General features: G+C 42.3%; 1 protein-coding gene across 5 annotated transcripts in view; it reads right to left on the bottom strand.

Moving 5' to 3' along the window:
- The window catches only part of KIAA1958, a 72,222-nt gene that overhangs the window by 8,695 nt on the left and 45,640 nt on the right, over positions 1-17,887 (bottom strand). For 2 of the 5 annotated variants that reach the window (XM_080986772.1, XM_080986768.1), the window contains 2 exons: positions 8,511-8,683; positions 1,173-4,644 (listed from right to left, as the gene is read on the bottom strand). In XM_080986772.1, the coding sequence (XP_080842898.1) occupies positions 3,838-4,644; positions 8,511-8,683 (980 nt within the window). In that variant the 3' untranslated portion in view covers positions 1,173-3,837. Of the gene's footprint in view, positions 1-1,172; positions 4,649-8,510; positions 8,684-17,887 lie in introns of those variants that run through there. The other 3 variants (XM_080986770.1, XM_080986771.1, XM_080986769.1) reach the window with 2 other exon arrangements.

The following is a 17,887-nucleotide window of genomic DNA, read 5'->3' as shown; positions in this document are numbered from 1 at the left end:
TTCCAAGTTACTCTGGTCTTCAACTTAATGTCTTTAGGCCAATTAATTGGTTGATGATCAATTTTAAAGGTGAGGGAATTACCTTGCGGGGCAGAATTTGGTATATCTTTAAATCTTACATTAATATCGTGGTTTTCATACTGTATGTTCAAATGCTGGATTAGATTAATTTAATGATGTAATTTAGAGCCAGAGTATTTTGACATGCCTTGAAATGTATGTTATAGTTTAGAAGAAGGAAAGATCACAAAAACTTGGAAAACAAAGGATATTGAATTCCATCTGAAGGATATGGGATACATTTGAAGGGGAAACTGAATCCATATGTTTTAGCATAAGTCTCAGTAATTACACACAGAAACATACACAATTTTAATTCCAGATCTGTTCACTCCCAGTCTCTGAAATTATTGTGCTCTGATATGTCTGCCTGTCTTCCTATCCATCTATCGTTTCATCCATCCATCTATCTATTGCAGAGCATAATTTCAAAGATGGTGAATGAGGTTTAACATGATATAGACAGCCAACTGTAGCCAAAACAATAGCTCCCTCAGAAGAAGGCGTCAGAGCCAAGAATAACAAAAGTCCAAACATTCGATCAATACTTACTAGGGTCATATTTATCATGCTTGTTGGGAAAACAGGACGGACACAATCAAACTCTGATTTTCATTGGTAAAATATTAGACTTACTTCCCCTGAATGCCAAAGACAGGCAGGTGTCAGAAGGGAAGAAAGAAGAGGCAAGGGGAGCAGGAGGATGATCCAAGGGAAGGGGGCAGTGATTTGTGGGGTTCTGTGCCACCCATGAGGCAGCGGAAGAGGAACAGGTCAGGCCATCAGAGATAGGAGAAGAGGAGGCAGAGGAAGAGTTTTAGGAAGGCTCAGAGAGGAAAGAGACAGTCTCAGAGAAAGTTGGGCCTTTAGAATCTCCTGCATCGCCTTCCCCATTATCTCCATGGATGGATGAAAAATGGGTAACCAACTTTCCTTTATTTGTGATTGTTCAAATCATTATCTCTACTTGTATCTATTAACTTCAAGGTCCATGTGTGTGGGGGATAAGCCTGGTTTTGTGATGTAATGAACAGGTAGGTGGGTGCACCTGCAGTTCAGAAGAACATAACCTTCTTAATGCCAACCACAAGTGGAAACAAAACAACTTCTGCTTCAAGAGATATTAGCCTTTAATTGTGAAAAGTATCTCATTCCAAAGATGTATCTCTAGGGTTACAAAATCTAAAACAGCATAGTAGAAAATATAATTCATAGGTCACGACTCCCATCGATCTACCACACTATTCCAGCCTCCTGGAATTGCCTCAGATGGAAAGGCAATAGAGCAAGGATAGAAAAATCTGTGCCCACTTCTCCCTGAACTCCGACTGCCATCAGCTCCAGTCAGCATGGCTATTGGTTAGTCAGGGATGATGGAAGTTGTAACACAATGACATTTGTTAGGCTACAGATTCCCTCATCCCTGCAAGAGAGGAATGTTTTAACCAGAACTAATTAATGCCAAAGTAATTTTCCCCCACAAAATAGTTACAAATGAAGAAAGCTATAAATGGATGTTCTGTAGAACCAGAGGGTGGAATTAGGTGTAGCCCAAAGTAGGGTATATGTGTGGAAAACGAGGTCTGCTTGAGCAATATTATTAATATTTATTTTCATTATTTATTAAATTTGTATACCGCCCTGTACTTGCAGGTCTCAGGGCAGTTACAACATAAAATCACAAAATAAAAACATAAAATACATAATAAAAACAAAAACAACCCAATAATCTATTTCCCCATAGGGCTTTCCCTCCCTCTCTTCTCATTGTGTACCCCATCAACCTGCGCTGGAAATTCTCCCAATGCTCCAGAGCAGATTTAGGGGTTGTGGCAGCACACAAAGTAGAGGGAGAGAATCTTGTTCCACGAATACATAAACTCATTTGAACCCCGCTCAGAGCCAACCTAAGTTAATCCCCTGGATAGAAAATATCAAACTTCTCCAAAACATTTAATCTATGGAAAAGACTCTGGCCTGATTCAGACATAACACCTCTCTATCTCTCTGCCTAGGTTTTAAGTTGCAAGCATCTCCTGTTAACCCTGGATAAAATCAACCTGGGTAATTCTGAATGTAGTAATTAAATTACAATCTCAAACTGAAGAGGGTGTTGTCATGAATGCGCCAGGCTCAGCACATTAGCCGCAGTTGCACACAACACCAAAACCTGATAAAAATGTTTTGCAACAGTCATATGTGATGCTGAATGAGGGTAAAGGAGAAGATGCAAGAATTAGCACACAAGAGGGCAGAGGCAGAGGCAGTCCATGCAGGATCCTGAAATACACTGTCTATCCCTTAACCATGGCTCATTGTACATCCAAACGCTGGAAGAAATTCAGTGCTGCTGATCAAAAGTCACAAAATGGCTTTTGATCCAGTAGAGGGGTCTGCTAATGGAAGAGGAAGGGAGGCAATATCCTTTCCCCCCCTTTCCCCTGCAGCCCCCCTGCACCACCTTTCATGCTGTACTGGAGGGTCTCCCAAACCTCTACAACAGATTTTCAGAGGACTGCAACAGTCAAAGGGAAATCCTTCCCCTCCTCTTACATCAGCGGATGCCTCCAATGGATCAAAAGTTCATCAGGACAGGCAGTGTGTAGGGAAGCAATATTAGATTTCATGCAGTATATCTCCATAAAGGAAAAGGGACCCCTGGCCGTTAGGTCCAGTCACGGATGACTCTGGGGTTGCGGTGGTCATCTCACTTTATTGGCCGAGGGAGCCGGCATACAGCTTCTGGGTCATGTGAGCGGCATGACTAAGCCGCTTCTGGAGAACCAGAGCAGCGCACGGAAACGCCGTTTACCTTCCCGCCAGAGTGTTACCTATTTATCTACTTGCACTTTGAGGTGCTTTCAAACTGCTGGGTTGGCAGGAACAGGGACCGAGCAATGGGAGCTCACCCCGTCGCGGGGATTTGAACCGCCGACCTTCTGGTTGGTAAGCCCTAGGCTCGGTGGTTTAGACCACAGCGCCACCCGCGTCCATATATCTCCATATATGTATATATATTCTTGACATTTACAAACAACCTACATTGTTGGTGATATAATAAAGCTACTGGGCTACTGAGCCTCTTTCTCTTGATCAGTTGGCTTACAAAGCCTATTCTAAAAGGCACTGATAAATCAGACTCCCAAAGCAATTTTACTGCATGTAGAAGCACAATGTCCTAATAAAATATCAACATAGTTTAGGGGTAGATCTCGGTTTGTGTGAAGGTGCAACCAATTCATTAACGAAACAGGTCATACAATATACAACTGCTTATTAAAATTCACACAACAGCCAGCCTGCAAGTGTGCAGACTGAAAGAGGCTCTTGTTGCTGTCCAATTGACTTGGAAGTGATATAAGGCTGACATGATGTTAATTGAGTGGATGTAATTAACTTGCATTATATATATATATATATATATATATATATAAAGTAAGTAGCAGCAGTGGCTGGAGAGGCTGAGCAGCATGGGTGGGTAAGTTTAACCCTTTCTCCCCTTTTGTGAAGTTGATAAAAATAGCTCTCTCGCCGCCCCCCCCCAAGCTGTTATTTGCACATGGAGGGAAGTTTTCCTTCCAATGCAAAATGAAGCATCAGGGATTGGGGCAATTATCACTGGGATCATAGCAGAGGAGAAAAGACTACAATACCCATCACCTTCAACATCCATGCTGTTCAGCATGTTCTCACCCAACCTCTTTACAGGTTTTTGTAAAAAATTAAAAACGCAGAGCAATTGCATTCACGCAATTAACTTCACACCTAATCTGGCCCTTACTGATAGGAGTTCAGAGAGCCAAACTTCCGGGAGGCCTGGGTGAAGGAGATGAAAGTGAAATTCTCGCAGTGGTCAAGCTTGACCTTTTTGGCCAGCTTTGGGACGACCCCCCTCAGTGACCGCAAGCCCATCCTCTGCTCCTCATACCAGACGCTGCCCATGCCAATAGTCTCTTTCCGAGCAGTCAGGTAGAAAGGGGACTTGCCTTCCATTTGCGAAGGAGGCCGGTGGATGTACATGTACTTGTAAAGGAGGCAGTAAGGACAAACCTTGTGCCCTTTGGAGTGGTCGTGGTATATCTGGCCATAGCACACACTGTTTGAGCCCAACCTTTTCTCCCGTTTCACGTTGTCTGTTCTGGCAAAAAAGGGCCGGTTCTGTGAATCTTTCAGCAGCTCAATGTCACCGTACATTAAATCAGCATGTTCCTGAAGTGTCCTCATGTTGAGGTACTGGCTGTTGTATTTTACCACAGTGGACAGCAAGGCTACTGGGCTCCCGTCACCCAAGCACCCAATCCTCCACATTTCTTCTTCGTCGGAAAGGGAAAAATAGATGATGTTGCGAGAGCGGGCACCAGACATCCCAGCCTTGCTGAGCACCCTCAGCTTCTCCTTGAGCTTCTTGGTGGAAGAACCAAAGCTTCCGCTTGTGATGGAGAAACCAATCCCAGCATTCTTCAGGATCCGGTCTAACCCTCGGCGGATAGCGTGAAGAGAGGTGGCCAGGAAATCAGAGCCGTCAGTTTTCTTCACGGTGACATAGAAATCTTCAAGGAGCTCGTTCAGCTTCACCGCTGGGATCTGGCTTGCAAGGAATGGGAGCGTTTGCATTAACTCTCACAGAACCATTTCCCCTGCCCACCTTGACCATCTTTTTTGTTTGTTTGTTTGTTTAACAAGAGCTAGGACTGAAAAACTGAACTGAGCTAATGTATTAGCATTCAGACAGTGGTGTAGCATGGGTTGCCAGTGCCCGGGGCAAAGCAAGTATACTTGGCACAGCTCGCCGATAGGCTGGAATGAAGGGGCAATAGTTTGGTGACCTATCCAAGTGGCAGCCGCAGAGCTCTGCGAGTGTCAAGCACAGCAGAAAGCGGGACGGGGGATTAGTTTGGAGCAGGTATCTTTCTAAAGCCTTTGCAGAGGACAATCTAGCAACCAACTGCTCTTCTGTCTACCCATGTGGACATGGGAGATTTTCTGTGTGAAGGGGAGGGTGCACAACTATTATTGTTATTATTACTACTACTTTCTTCCTTTTTCATTTGAAATTTTGTGCCCCTAAGAATTTTGCGCCCAGGGCAACTGCCCTTGTGACTCCGCTCATGCTACACTACTGCACTCAGAGCCAAACCAATCTTTAGCAGAGACTGGACCTTGCAGATCCAAGGACTACTTGTGGTGGCAGCGGTCTGGATCTGCTACCCAAGGCAATGGCTTCATCCTGCCTTATGGGTGGGCCAGCCATGCTACACTGTCTGGCAGAGGCTCTCCAAGAGTCCTTCCCCCTAGTCTTGCCAGGAGATGCTGGGGACTGAACTTGGACCCTTCTACCACTTACTTACTTCATGGTTCCAAGGACCATGGCAAATTCCTTATTCACAGAGCTGGCCCAAGACATTTTGCTGCCTAAGGAGGAGCAGAAAGAGCACTCCCCACATCTCGTCAAGGTGCATAGTACCCAAGGCCAGCCAAGTTATTTTACAAGGCAGGAAATTCCAGAATTGCCTCTCCCACTTCCCCAGCAGTAAAAGCATAATAATGATATGTTAGATAACTATCCGCTTGCTGTCTTTTCGTGGCACCCCAAATTCATAGCTGGAGGTGGCTCCAACTAATGGAAAGGATATCTAAAGATAGTTTCTCTGTGCAGGAGGGACTTTGTCCCAGATTTTATCTTGCAAACTGCCCTGAGATCTTTTGATGAAGGGTGATATATACCGTATTTTTCGCTCTATAAGACTCACCAAACCACAAGTTTTTGGAGGAGGAAAACAAGAAAAAAAAATATTCTGAATCTCAGAAGCCAGAACAGCAAGAGGGATCGCTGCGCAGTGACAGCAGCAATCCCTCTTGCTGTTCTGGCTTCTGGGATAGCTGCGCAGCCTGCATTCGCTCCATAAGACGTACACACATTTCCCCTTACTTTTTAGGAGGGAAAAGGTGAGTCTTATAGAGCAAAAAATACGGTAAATCATCATCATCATCTTCATCATCATTGGGCTGGTCCTGCTTATTCCCTAACTCATGTCTAACAATCATCAAATTACCATGCTGTAGCAGAATACAACGCTACCTGAACCAAGGAAAGGAAGTTGGATGGAACTGAAATGCCCCAGTCAGAATTGCCTTAGGGTGACTCATTCCCAGTCTCTGACCAGTCACCAAATCTGGGGACAGGAAGGAATTTTCACACAGATCAGACTGCTGCCGACCTTCCATATAGCCCCTTCCCTGCGCTATCTGTGGCACATGGCTTCCAGATATGTATCATCTTCAATTGTTTGTTCTGCAAATGCCTTTCTGCAGCAGCAGCAGCAGCCTCTCAGTTTGTGGCGCGCTGAGGGCCAAACTTGCCCCAAGGTTCAACGCACCTATGCATTTAACATGCTTGTTTGTAAAGGGCAAAGGGCAGGTGACTGTCCAGAATAGGAGATTTAACCCCCTCCCCTTCCCCAACCCCTGGGGTAAATAACTCTTCTAAAGCTAGAATTTGCTTTGAGAGAAATTATCTGTTGGCATCTACAGCGCAAATGCTAGCTTCCGTGAGGATTTGTCCTCAGTGGCTCAGCAGGGGAAGAAAGGGTTAAACTCTCCCTCCATGCCTGCTATGATATTACCAACCTCTCCCCAGCTGATGCTATTGGCATTTCTGTTTTTTTAAAGAAGCTCTGCACATTGACAGGAAAAAACATATATCGAACAATGTGTCTAATTTGGCCCTGAGATCTATAGCCTGGATTTTTCCAGCTATTAAATAAACAGCTGTCCAGCTCTTACATTTTCCCTGTTGCACCTGAGTAGCAGAAACTTCCCATCGTGCCTTGCCACTCAGATCTACTTACAGCCTCTATAAAGCTCATAATTAAAAGGAAAGCTTTAAGCTGGTTATAATGAGATGCTGGCATAAACAGGAGGAAGACATGAATAACATTGCCTTTGATGCTGAAAGCCATGAAAGTTGCAAGGAGCCTTTTTCTTTGTGTTGTCTCATCACAAGATTAATTTTGGCTATCTTATTTCACATCTGTACCTCAGGCTTTATTAAGCTACACGGAGACTTCTCGGGCCTGTAGCCAGAAATTTTGCGAAAAACATGGGGTGGTGGCTAGTGATAGATCAGGAGCGAGGAGAATCAATGCAGAGCAGCCCTGAACACAGGTAGCCTAATATATTAAAGTGATTTACTATCAATAGAATAAGCCATACATTTATCAGCAGGAGCAGATTGACATATTACTTAGTAATTGGGTAGAAATGGGACCTGCATGTTTCCTCTCGAACCTCTATCAGTAAACGTGGTAGAGACTTCATGGTGTTGACCCCACACACTGAACGTTCTCTGAATACTAGCAGAATGGTGTTTTCTCAAACAGTGGTTCTTGGGCCTACTTTCAGCCAGGCCTTGGTGCCACAGCCTGCCCTATGCCTCCTCACTTGCCTGCCATCCCCCCTAGCTATGCCATCACCAGGGGTGCCAACTCCTGGGGGCCAAGTCCATTTTGGGGGTTGGTTCTGCCCCACAATGTCCCAAAAGCGTGGAGGTGAAGCACAGAGCCAAGCACGGCACAGCTCCAGTGGCCATCTCCTTCTCCTCCTGCTGCTCCTCCTGTGGACAGGAAGGTGGGTTGAAGCAGCTTCCTGCCAGTGACAGCATCAGGAAGAGGACGAGGAGGGGCCACCAGCCATTGAAGCTGTGTGGCCACTGCATTCAACTTCTCACCCAGCTCCTCCTGTCATCACGTGTGCATCACATCGGGACACTGCACATATCTGACATCACACGTGCAACGTTGGCCCCTCCAATCGCCCTCACAAGCTGGCGCCTCTGGCCATCGCCTATTGGTTAGACAGCTGCCAGCACCACCAACTCCTTGCATGCCGAGTAAAGGTTCCTGGGAGATTCTCGCTCAGTTCAGAAACTACCTGTGTCAGATAGTAGGACATTCCACAGCTTAAGCACCACCGCTGAGATAGGAAGGGCTGCCGTATTTCAAAAAGTGAAAATCCAAGAAATTCTGGACGTATGGCAATCCTAGCAGCCTCACATTCCCCCTGCTGTACTTCAGAAGCCAGAACAACAGCCAACTGGGCTTCAAATGCCAAAAAGAAACAAACACAGGGAAGTTCAGACAGAAGGAGGTTGTCCTTGAGATATCCCGGTCTCAGGCCATATGGGCAGTAAACATTGAGACCAGGACTTTGAACTGGGCCTGGGAACAAAGTAGAAGCCTACAGAACCCTTCCTCAGCTGGTGCCCTCCAGCTGTTTTGGACTACAACTCCCATAAGGCCTTAGCATTGGTCATGCTGGCTAAGGCTGATGGGAGTTGTAGTTCAAAATACCTGGAGGGCACCAGATTGGGGCAGGTTTCACCAGATAAATAAGGCTTCTGCCTTGCAGATTTAACCTAGTTACAGTACACCATCAGAACCAAGGCCACTCACCTTTGTAATGTCCATGTAATCTTTCAGGCCTTTCGTCATACACCAGTATCGCCACACATTCAGAGCATACAGAGTTGCTTTTGTCGTATTTGGGCTCACCGCACTGATGCAAAAGTACTTCAAGTCATCATCAAAATTGAAGATGGGGAATTTATTGAGCTTTGTTGAATAGGCTGAAAAACAAAGAGGAAGGGAAATGCAAAGTAAATTTGTCTTGCTTCTATAATAATACGTCTACTGAGAGCTGTTGTGCCAAGAATGTAAGGCATATTAAGAAAATGAAGATGCAATCCAGCTCCTACTGAAGTCTTTAAAACATGATAAAAACAACTCCTATTCCTTTTAAAGGGGCAGGATTGCAGTCCCCATGAGCCAACACAGGGAAATCTCACTTCAGCCATTAAACACACATTTATTATTGAAGCTTTCGGCTCAGGGAAGTGTTTTCAGCACAGCTCATATTGAGATTGTCTCAGTGGTCCCAGCGATGAAAAATATTAAGCACTATAAATTTTGCAGGTGAAAAAATACACGTGACCTTTTTGCATTGAGAAAAGATCTAAGGAAGACCCTTACTTACTGCTGCCAGGAGGGGGAGAACTCTATTAAGATAAGGAATGTGTAGGCTATTTATGCTCAGCATTATAACCAATTTTGTTTCTGCATCCCTGGATGTAGTTTTTTCACATTCTGCTAGAAAATCTATATGGTAATGCACTCAGAGATCATGCACTTCAAATGCTCTGGTGTGGGAAGTGACGGACCAAGCTGCCCTGAAGTCACAGAGGAGAACCATGGGCTTCTTGCTCTCCTTGGCAGAGCTGCTCAGATCTGGAAAAAGAAAACTTGACTTGGGGCATGTGTGCGCACACTCCAGATGACCTGTTTACTGAGCATTCATCTTGATTGGCTTGCACAAAACACACGCAGAGCTTAGACTATGTCCAGTAATATTAATACTGATATTTGTGTTGCAGTTATGAAACTATGAGCATTCCTCCTAATTTGTTTGCAATGAATTTATTTGTCTTCTTGTTAATCATTTGCCTGCCCCATCGCTTTCCAAACCGCAAAAAAGTCTGGTGCATTTTGTTGTTGCTTGCTTGCTTCTTAAGTGGATCTGAGATACAGAGCACTTTAATTCACTTAAATTGCACAAACCTAAATTTCAGACCCTCCATGTGTCCCTATTTCCCAGGGATAGTCCCGGATTTGCAGAAGCCATCCTGATTTCTTATTTGATCCTGGAATGTCCTGCTTTTCCTTAGGATGTCCCTATTTTCATTGGATGAATGTTGGAGTAACTATATAACCTTTAGAAGACATCTGAAGGTTTTTTTTAATGTTTCATGTTTTATTATGTTTTTATATGTGTTGGAAGCCACCCAGAGTGGCTGGGGCAACCAATATTGGGGGAGCTGGGCCCCCTGATTCAAAATGTGGCTCCGGTGCTTCAGCTCTAACTTGTGGTAAGTTAGACAGTGTTGCAAATAAGAGGATAGGGACACCTCTTGCCCCTCCCCCCCCCATAATTTGAGTACTGGCAGACATACAGTCTTCTGTTGTTTTCACATTCAGCTGAGTGGACAATGAAGACCAGTGCTTTTTTTTTCTTTAAAAAAAAATGTTTAGGGGTACTCTCATTTTCTTACTCATATTGAAATACTGCCTCTCAAAGAGGCCGAACTTAGATTCACAATAAGTTTAGGGGTGTGCGTACCCTTGCGTCCCCCCAGGAAAAAAAGCACTGCCTAAGATTCACTACCACAGATCCTTGGACACTGGACTGCAGCTGTTATGAGAAAGCCAGAATAGCAAATGTGCAATGATGTTGCAATGTGTATATATGCTGAAAGATAACTCATGAATTGGGAAAGGGCTCTTAATAACTCTTATGAAAGAGCAGTATCTTTTTATCGCTGCACTGTAATTTTATTGCATACGCTATACTTTCAAATATGCTTTATACTGTTATGAGTTAGTGGGGGCCCAGGCCACCATAATCTCCAGACCCAACAAGTGTCAGGATTTAATTAAGACTTGGGGTGCTAAATTGTGTGCCCGACACTTTTAATCCTTGGGTCTACAAGAGTCACAAGCTAATTAAGCCAGGCTAGTCTCCTGTGTTGTGGCAATTGGCTTCGTTACATATCCAGAGCATTTTTGTGTCATTTTCCTTATTGCGAAAAATTTGATCCTTTGGGGAAACAGATTCGTTCCACAAGTGCTACCAATCGATTGTAAACAGACAAACTTAGAATCGTAGAATTGTAGAGTTGGAAGGGGCCACAAGAGTACGGTAATCTATTCCATGGATAGGCAAACTAAGGCCCAGGGGCCGGATCCGGCCCAATTGCCTTCTGAATCCGGCCTGCAGACAGTCCGGGAATCAGTTTGTTTTTACATGAGTAGAATGTGTTCTTTTATTTAAAGTGAATCTCTGGGTTATTTGTGGGGCCTGCCTGATGTTTTTACATGAGTAGAGTATGTGCTTTTATTTAAAATGCATCTCTGGGTTATTTGTGGGGCATAGGAATTCATTCATATTTCCCCCAAAAATATAGTCTGGCCCCCCACAAGATTTGAGGGACAGCGGACCAGCCCCCTGCTGAAAAAGTTTGCTGACCCCTGATCTAGTCCAACCCTCCTGCAACAAAAGTATCTCAACACGTGGGGCCCCCCCATCCAATTCTAAACCATATCAAACCCTGTTTTGTTTTGCATAAGTGCTAGAAGTTTTATTCCTGGTATGTGATTGAATCCCACCCAAAAATAGTTTGGAGGTGCCCTTAAAGTCTTCCTCTGTTTACCAGTCCCAGTAATAAATAAATAAATAAAACTGTGTAAGAATTTATCACAGATTAAAATGCTTTCCCCCGAGTAGCTAAAGCACTGGCAGTGATTTGCATGGGGTTCAGATCTACAGTGGTTCATGGTACATGAAAAAAAGAGAAAGAGCGCTGTACTCAACAACAGGAACATAACTCAATTAAGAGCATAATAGAATTAGTGGTTGTTCATAAGGTTATATCAGGCCAAATACAGAAACTGACTTAATTAAAAAAATGAAATTCTGATCTGACTTCATGTGAAAATGCTGTAGAAACTTGCATTTGTTTTCTGTTTTCAAAGTATTCCTCCCAGTGTGCTACAAAGCAGCTCCTATTAATGTTACTATCTGTAATTATAATATTAATATGTGCAATAATAATACAAACAGGGGAGAAAGAGACGGGGTGAGAAAACCATTAGTTCTTCTTTATTAAAACCCCACACGCCTTTCCAGGGAAAGCAGCCAAGTTTCATTTGTTCTTGGCAAGAATTATAAAGCAAAACAAGGGTTCCTTTCCAACTGCAGCGAGAGTTTTGCTCTGGTGTGCATCACGAGAGTCACTCCCTTGATCGTATCTGAAGAGGCAGCGTGCCAGAGCTTGAGCTACTTTGAGGTGAATTAAAATGAAGTCATTTGAAGACAGGGAGGCTCTGAAACTTCCATAACAGCAGGAGAAGTAGTGGGTTAGTTTTAAAGACTGGAATGTTGTCATAGTTTATGGCTGATGCGTGTACCATCTCTATACCACTTAAGAACACTGAGTATACTTTCAGTGGCTGCTCTTTACTCAGATTATCAGATTTTTATTCCACCTTTCCCATAAAGAGCTTAGAGTAGCACATAGGGCCTCTAGGCCTTTTACCTTCATAAAAAAAAACAGTCCTTGTGAGCCTGAGGGAAAATCATGGGGTGGCTATTACCCAATAGGTTTTGTAGATGATGGGGGACTTGAACTTAGTTCTCCCTAACACTAACCACAACACCATGCTCTTACAGCAAGGATGGAGAATCCATGGCTCTCCAGATGTTGTTGGACTCCAATTCCTATCAGTCCAATCCAAAGGTCGGGGTGATGGGAGATGTAGTCCAGCAATATCTGGAGTTTGCATTTCTTAGTGTAGATCTGATGTGTAGAGATCTTTGCTATTCTGATTAATACAGGAGGATTCAGGAAGCTACTGGAAGTTTTTCTCCTCTGTGTGAAAGAAGGTTCTTGTTTTGGTTATTCCTTCTGAGAAGCTGAGTACAGCTGCTTTAAACTGGTTCTGTTATCTCTTCTGTAAGGTCATGCTGACTATAAAAGGAGGCCAGAAGGAGCCTGAGTTTCAATCACTTTCTCTTTTGTCTCTCTTTTGTTCTGGTCTGGTGTTCTGTATATAGTATGCTTAGTGTTAAGGTTTTGGACTTATTATAAGTTCTTGTAAGTTTGTTAAGTCTGCTGCAACTGGATTTCTATGGACTGTGCCAATCCTGAATGTATTGTATTTGTGACCATTATGCTTATTTGCCTTCAGCACCAGTAAAAGCTCTGCTGGATGAAATTGCCTCTGGTCTATTTTTTTGGAACTGTGCAATGTGTTTAAGTTCTTCTTACACATGTATGACAAGGTTCCCCATCTCTGACACAAAAGCCCAAGCTATTTGACAGGTCAGAATAAGAGTAGGGTGGATAGAGAGCTGGAAAACCAAGCCTAATACTCAAACCATGATGCTGCCCTGAGAAACTGGGAAACCATGAAGAAAGGAACTCAACGGCTAAGTCCCTGATGGGTGCAGTTTTCTTGGTGACTAGGACACAGCCAACTTGGCAAAAAGACCTGGATGTCACCGATGCTGGAGGAAGGGGCTAGAAGTAACAACGGAAGACCAGCCTGCAGGATCAGGCCAAAGGCCCATCTAGTCCAGCATCCTATACGCACAGTGGCCAACCAGGGCCTGCAACTGGTACTTAAAGACACATAGCCTCAGATACCGAGCTTTGCCACAAGTAGCTGCAAGGACCCCATTCCTGGGTTGGAGAATGAACACTCCAGGGATAGTTCCAGGTGTGGCAGCCTTGGCTTAGCCCTGCACGCAGCCCATATTTACTGGTCCATGTCATATGAAAGGCCACATGGCAGTGCCCATCACATAGCTGTTTCATCACATGCTAATGGACTTTGCACAAATTCCACCCTGCCCATATCACCAACATGCTAATCTGGTTGTGCGAGTGGCTTTTTCTTTTTAAAACCAAAAGAAAATATTCGTTTTGATGTGTTTAGGTTTAGGATCATGGTGCTGAGAGCTTCTTTCTGAAAGCAATCCACTGAGATGGCCAATTAATTCTGTGTTAGCTACACATGCCATTAGCCGCAGTATTCTATCTGTGCCTAGGTAGGGTGGCATGTTAACTTAATGAACTGTTTTCTGCAAAGCCGGCTGCCTTCTTTAATCACAGGGAAAGAATTTGCCCGTGGTTCTGAAGCACGCTGTAGACACAACACAGGCAAAGGGAAAGACTCCTGTTGGAGCCTCCATATGATTTGTATTTTGCCTGTCTGCCTTGCCTTAGGCCTGCAGACTTGGATCTGTGATGTTATTGCATTTGCAGCCCTTCTTTCTTCCAGAGAACTCAAGAGTGGTGTTTTGTCCTCCCAGCCCAAAACATAGGCTGAGAGAGATGGACTACCCTTGGTTATCCAGTAAGGGTCATAGATGACCCTTCATGGATTTGATCCTGGGTTTTCCATGTGCAAAACTAGGCCTGTACAACCTGTAAACCTATTGTCATGATGGCCTGGGGGTCTGGGTAGCCAAAGGTCCTTAGCAGCTTTCTATTGTGCTTCTGATGTGCTTTAAAGTTAGGAAGCCATGAGCCTCAGAGGGGAGTTGTTGCTGTTACTGATTTGATGGCATCCTTGTCCCTACACTGTTCCGCCTCAGGACTAGGGAAGGAAGTCAGAAATAGCTGGTGTTAGCTGGCCTTTATCACCAGTGGGACACTTAGCAGACTTAAGCGGGCAACATGACAGAGGCATATACTATTACGCATTGTGTGGAGAAAATGGAGAGGGTGTTTCTCTCCCTATCTCATAATAATAATAATAACAACAACAACAACAACAACAACAACAACAACAACTCGAGGACCAACTAAGGGGAGAGAGAGTTTCTGCTGATCATAAGACAATGCTTTTTCCAATTGAGAGCATTTGCAGATGACTTAGTATTGACGTTACAGGAGCCAGAATCTAGTACCAAAAGGGTTTTAGAACTGATTCAAGAATTTGGTCAAGTAGCAGGATTTAAATTGAACAAGTGAAAAACTAAGGTTTTAGAGAAAACTTTAACACCGATTGAAAGAGAGAGGTTTCAGAATGAGACAGGTTTAACAGTGGTTAAGAAAGTTAAATACCTGGGGATTAACATGACAGCAAAAAATGGGAATTTATTTAAAGACAACTATGAAAAATGTTGGGCTGAAGTGAAAAAAGATTTAGAAATTTGGTCAAATTTGAAGCTTTCACTGCTGGGCCGTATTGCTGCGATAAAAATGAATGTATTGCCTAGAATGTTGTTTCTGTTTCAAACTTTGCAAATTGTGGACAAAATGGATTGTTTCAAGAGGTGGCAGAAAGATATTTCTAGATTTGTCTGGCAGGGCAAGAAGCCCAGAATAAAATTTAAAATACTAACGGATGCAAAGGAAAGAGGTGGATTTGCCCTGCCAGACCTCAAACTTTACTATGAATCAGCAGCTTTTTGCTGGTTGAAAGAATGGCTACTTCTTGAAAACACTGACATTTTGGACCTAGAAGGTTTTAACAATGTATTTGGATGGCATGCATATCTATGGTATGATAAGGTCAAAGCACATAAAGCATTTAAAAACCACATTGTCAGGAAAGCGCTGTTTAATGTTTGGATAAGATATAAGGATTTGTTAGAAAACAAAACCCCAAGGTGGCTGTCACCAATGGAAGCGAAAGCCTTGAAAAAGCTCAATATGGAGGTCAAATGGCCGAAATATTGGGAAATTTTGGAACAAGATGGAGATAGACTGAAACTGCAGAGCTTTGAAAAATTAAAAAACAAAGTGCGAGACTGGCTTCATTATTTTCAGATAATGGAGGCATTTAAATTGGACAAGAAAATTGGTTTCCAGGTGGAAAAATCAAAATTAGAAACTGAACTGTTAGAACCCAAAACTAAGAATTTGTCAAGAATGTATAACTTGCTGCTGAAATGGAACACTCAGGATGAAACGGTAAAATCGGCTATGATTAAATGGGCACAAGACGTTGGACATAACATTATGTTCGCTGACTGGGAACAGTTGTGGACCACAGGTATGAAATTTAAGGCATGTAATGCCTTAAGAGAGAATATTATGAAAATGATATACAGGTGGTACATAACCCCAGTCAAGCTCGCAAAAATCTATCATTTGCCCGATAATAAATGTTGGAAATGTAAAGAAACTGAAGGTACATTTTTTCACCTTTGGTGGACGTGCCCAAAGATTAAGGCTTTCTGGTAAATGATATATAATGAATTAAAAAAGGTATTCAAATATACCTTTCCCAAGAAACCAGAGGCCTTTCTCCTGGGCATGGTCGGCCAAATGGTGATAAAAAAGGATAGAACTTTCTTTATGTATGCAACAACAGCAGCAAGAATACTTATTGCAAAGTATTGGAAGACACAAGAACTTCCCACACTGGAGGAATGGCATATGAAACTAATGGACTATATGGAACTGGCTGAAATGACTGGTAGAATCCGTGACCAGGGAGAAGAGTCGGTGGAGGAAGATTGGAAGAAATTCAAAGATTATCTACAGAAACACTGTAAAATTAAAGAATGTTAGAGTGATGTTGGATTGAAAATGAGTGGTTTCCAGCTGTACAAGATTTAAAGTTATAGTTAAACTAAGATTAAGGATTAGGATTAAAGAAGTTTAAGGAAATGGAAATTTGGCTTTTAAGAGGTAAATTTTAATGTTATATTATATTAAGATTAAAGATTGGGATTAAAAAAGAGGGAAAGAAATTGCTGGACAAACAATTTGAACTGGAATGCAAAGGAGGGAGGTATGAGGAGGTCCAGAAAATAAGTAAATTTAAAGATGGAAACGAAAAGGTGATATTGTTTTTAACTGTTCTTTTTGTCTTGTATTTTGTTTTTTCTTTGTTCTTTTTTTTCTTTTTTCTTTTTGGACTATGTACTGTGGTTTTTTTGAATTGTGTATCTTTCGTTTATGTTCTTCTGTTTAATCTTTTATTGAAACCTTAATAAATATCATTTAAAAAAAAAAAAAGACAATGCTTTTTCCACCTGCCTTGCCTCACCCTCAAGCCTTGGGAGTCTTTCCTGCAGAGGCAGCTGGGAAGACAGAAGAGGAGTTCAGGGATATGTCCTTGGTTTTCAATTTGAATCTTTAACATGGTTTTGTATGTATTGTGGTATTTTATGCATTGTGATTTGCTGATATTTTTTATTGATTATAGATTAGTAATTCTTTGTTGTAACTGATAAGTGTAAAGTGTTTAATGATTATTTGCTGGTGTTTAATTTTACTGTTTACTATTGGGTTCTAATGGATTTATTGAATATTGCCTTATCTGATATAAGTTGTTTATTTTAAAGTTTTATATTGGATCAGATTGTATTAATGTTTGGTGTTTTATTATTTTTATGTGTGTTGGAAGCTACCCAGAGTGGCTGGGGCAACCCAGCCAGATGGGAGGGGCATAAATAATAAAATATTGTTACTAAGTTATTGTTATCTGACGAAGCTGAAAGTGGGTTCTAATGGATTTATTGAGTATTGCCTTATCTAAGTTGTTTATTTTAAAGTTTACTGTGACTTTTTATATTGGATCAGATTGTATTAATATTTGGTGTTTTATTATTTTTATGTGTGTTGGAAGCCACCTAGAGTGGCTGGGGAAACCCAGCCAGATGGGAGGGGCATAAATAATAAAATATTGTTACTAAGTTATTGTTGGCAAGATTCAGGACAGGCGAAAGGAAGTACTTCTTTGCACGGTGCATAAACTATGGAATAAAATGTGGTCTTCCGCATCTATGCAAGCCCAAATTATAGGGAAGAAGAGTGCGATACAAATTAGATAAAGAGCAGAACCTTCTGAGCATTACTGGCACACCAGAGCATTATTCTACTCACACATATTTTAAAATGATAAAATGCCCCTCAACAGTTGTCAACACTGTACATCCAATGAAATTAACCTTTCAAAAAGTCATTTATGAAACTTTTTAATACAATCATGGGCAGTAAACAATGACATTAAATGTTTCCCCCCACTAAAACATCAGAATTGGCCATTGTAAAATACAAGCTCTCACCTAAAAAAAAAAAAAATCAAATTAAAACACAACTACATTTTTCTTTTGAGAATCATATAAGTGCCTGCATAAATGAGTAATCTACTTTTTTTTAAAAAAAAAACTTTCACTTTTTATATGTATATAGCTCTTCCCTGTTTTCCTACTAAATTGCACACAATTTGCATGAGGATCTTAAGGGGTCACGGAT

This window comes from Podarcis pityusensis (assembly GCF_964106645.2).
Source record: "Podarcis pityusensis genome assembly, chromosome: 17".
NCBI lineage: Eukaryota > Metazoa > Chordata > Lepidosauria > Squamata > Lacertidae > Podarcis > Podarcis pityusensis.
Note: the sequence above shows the minus strand (reverse complement) of the source record. Positions and strands in the feature narration are given on the sequence as shown.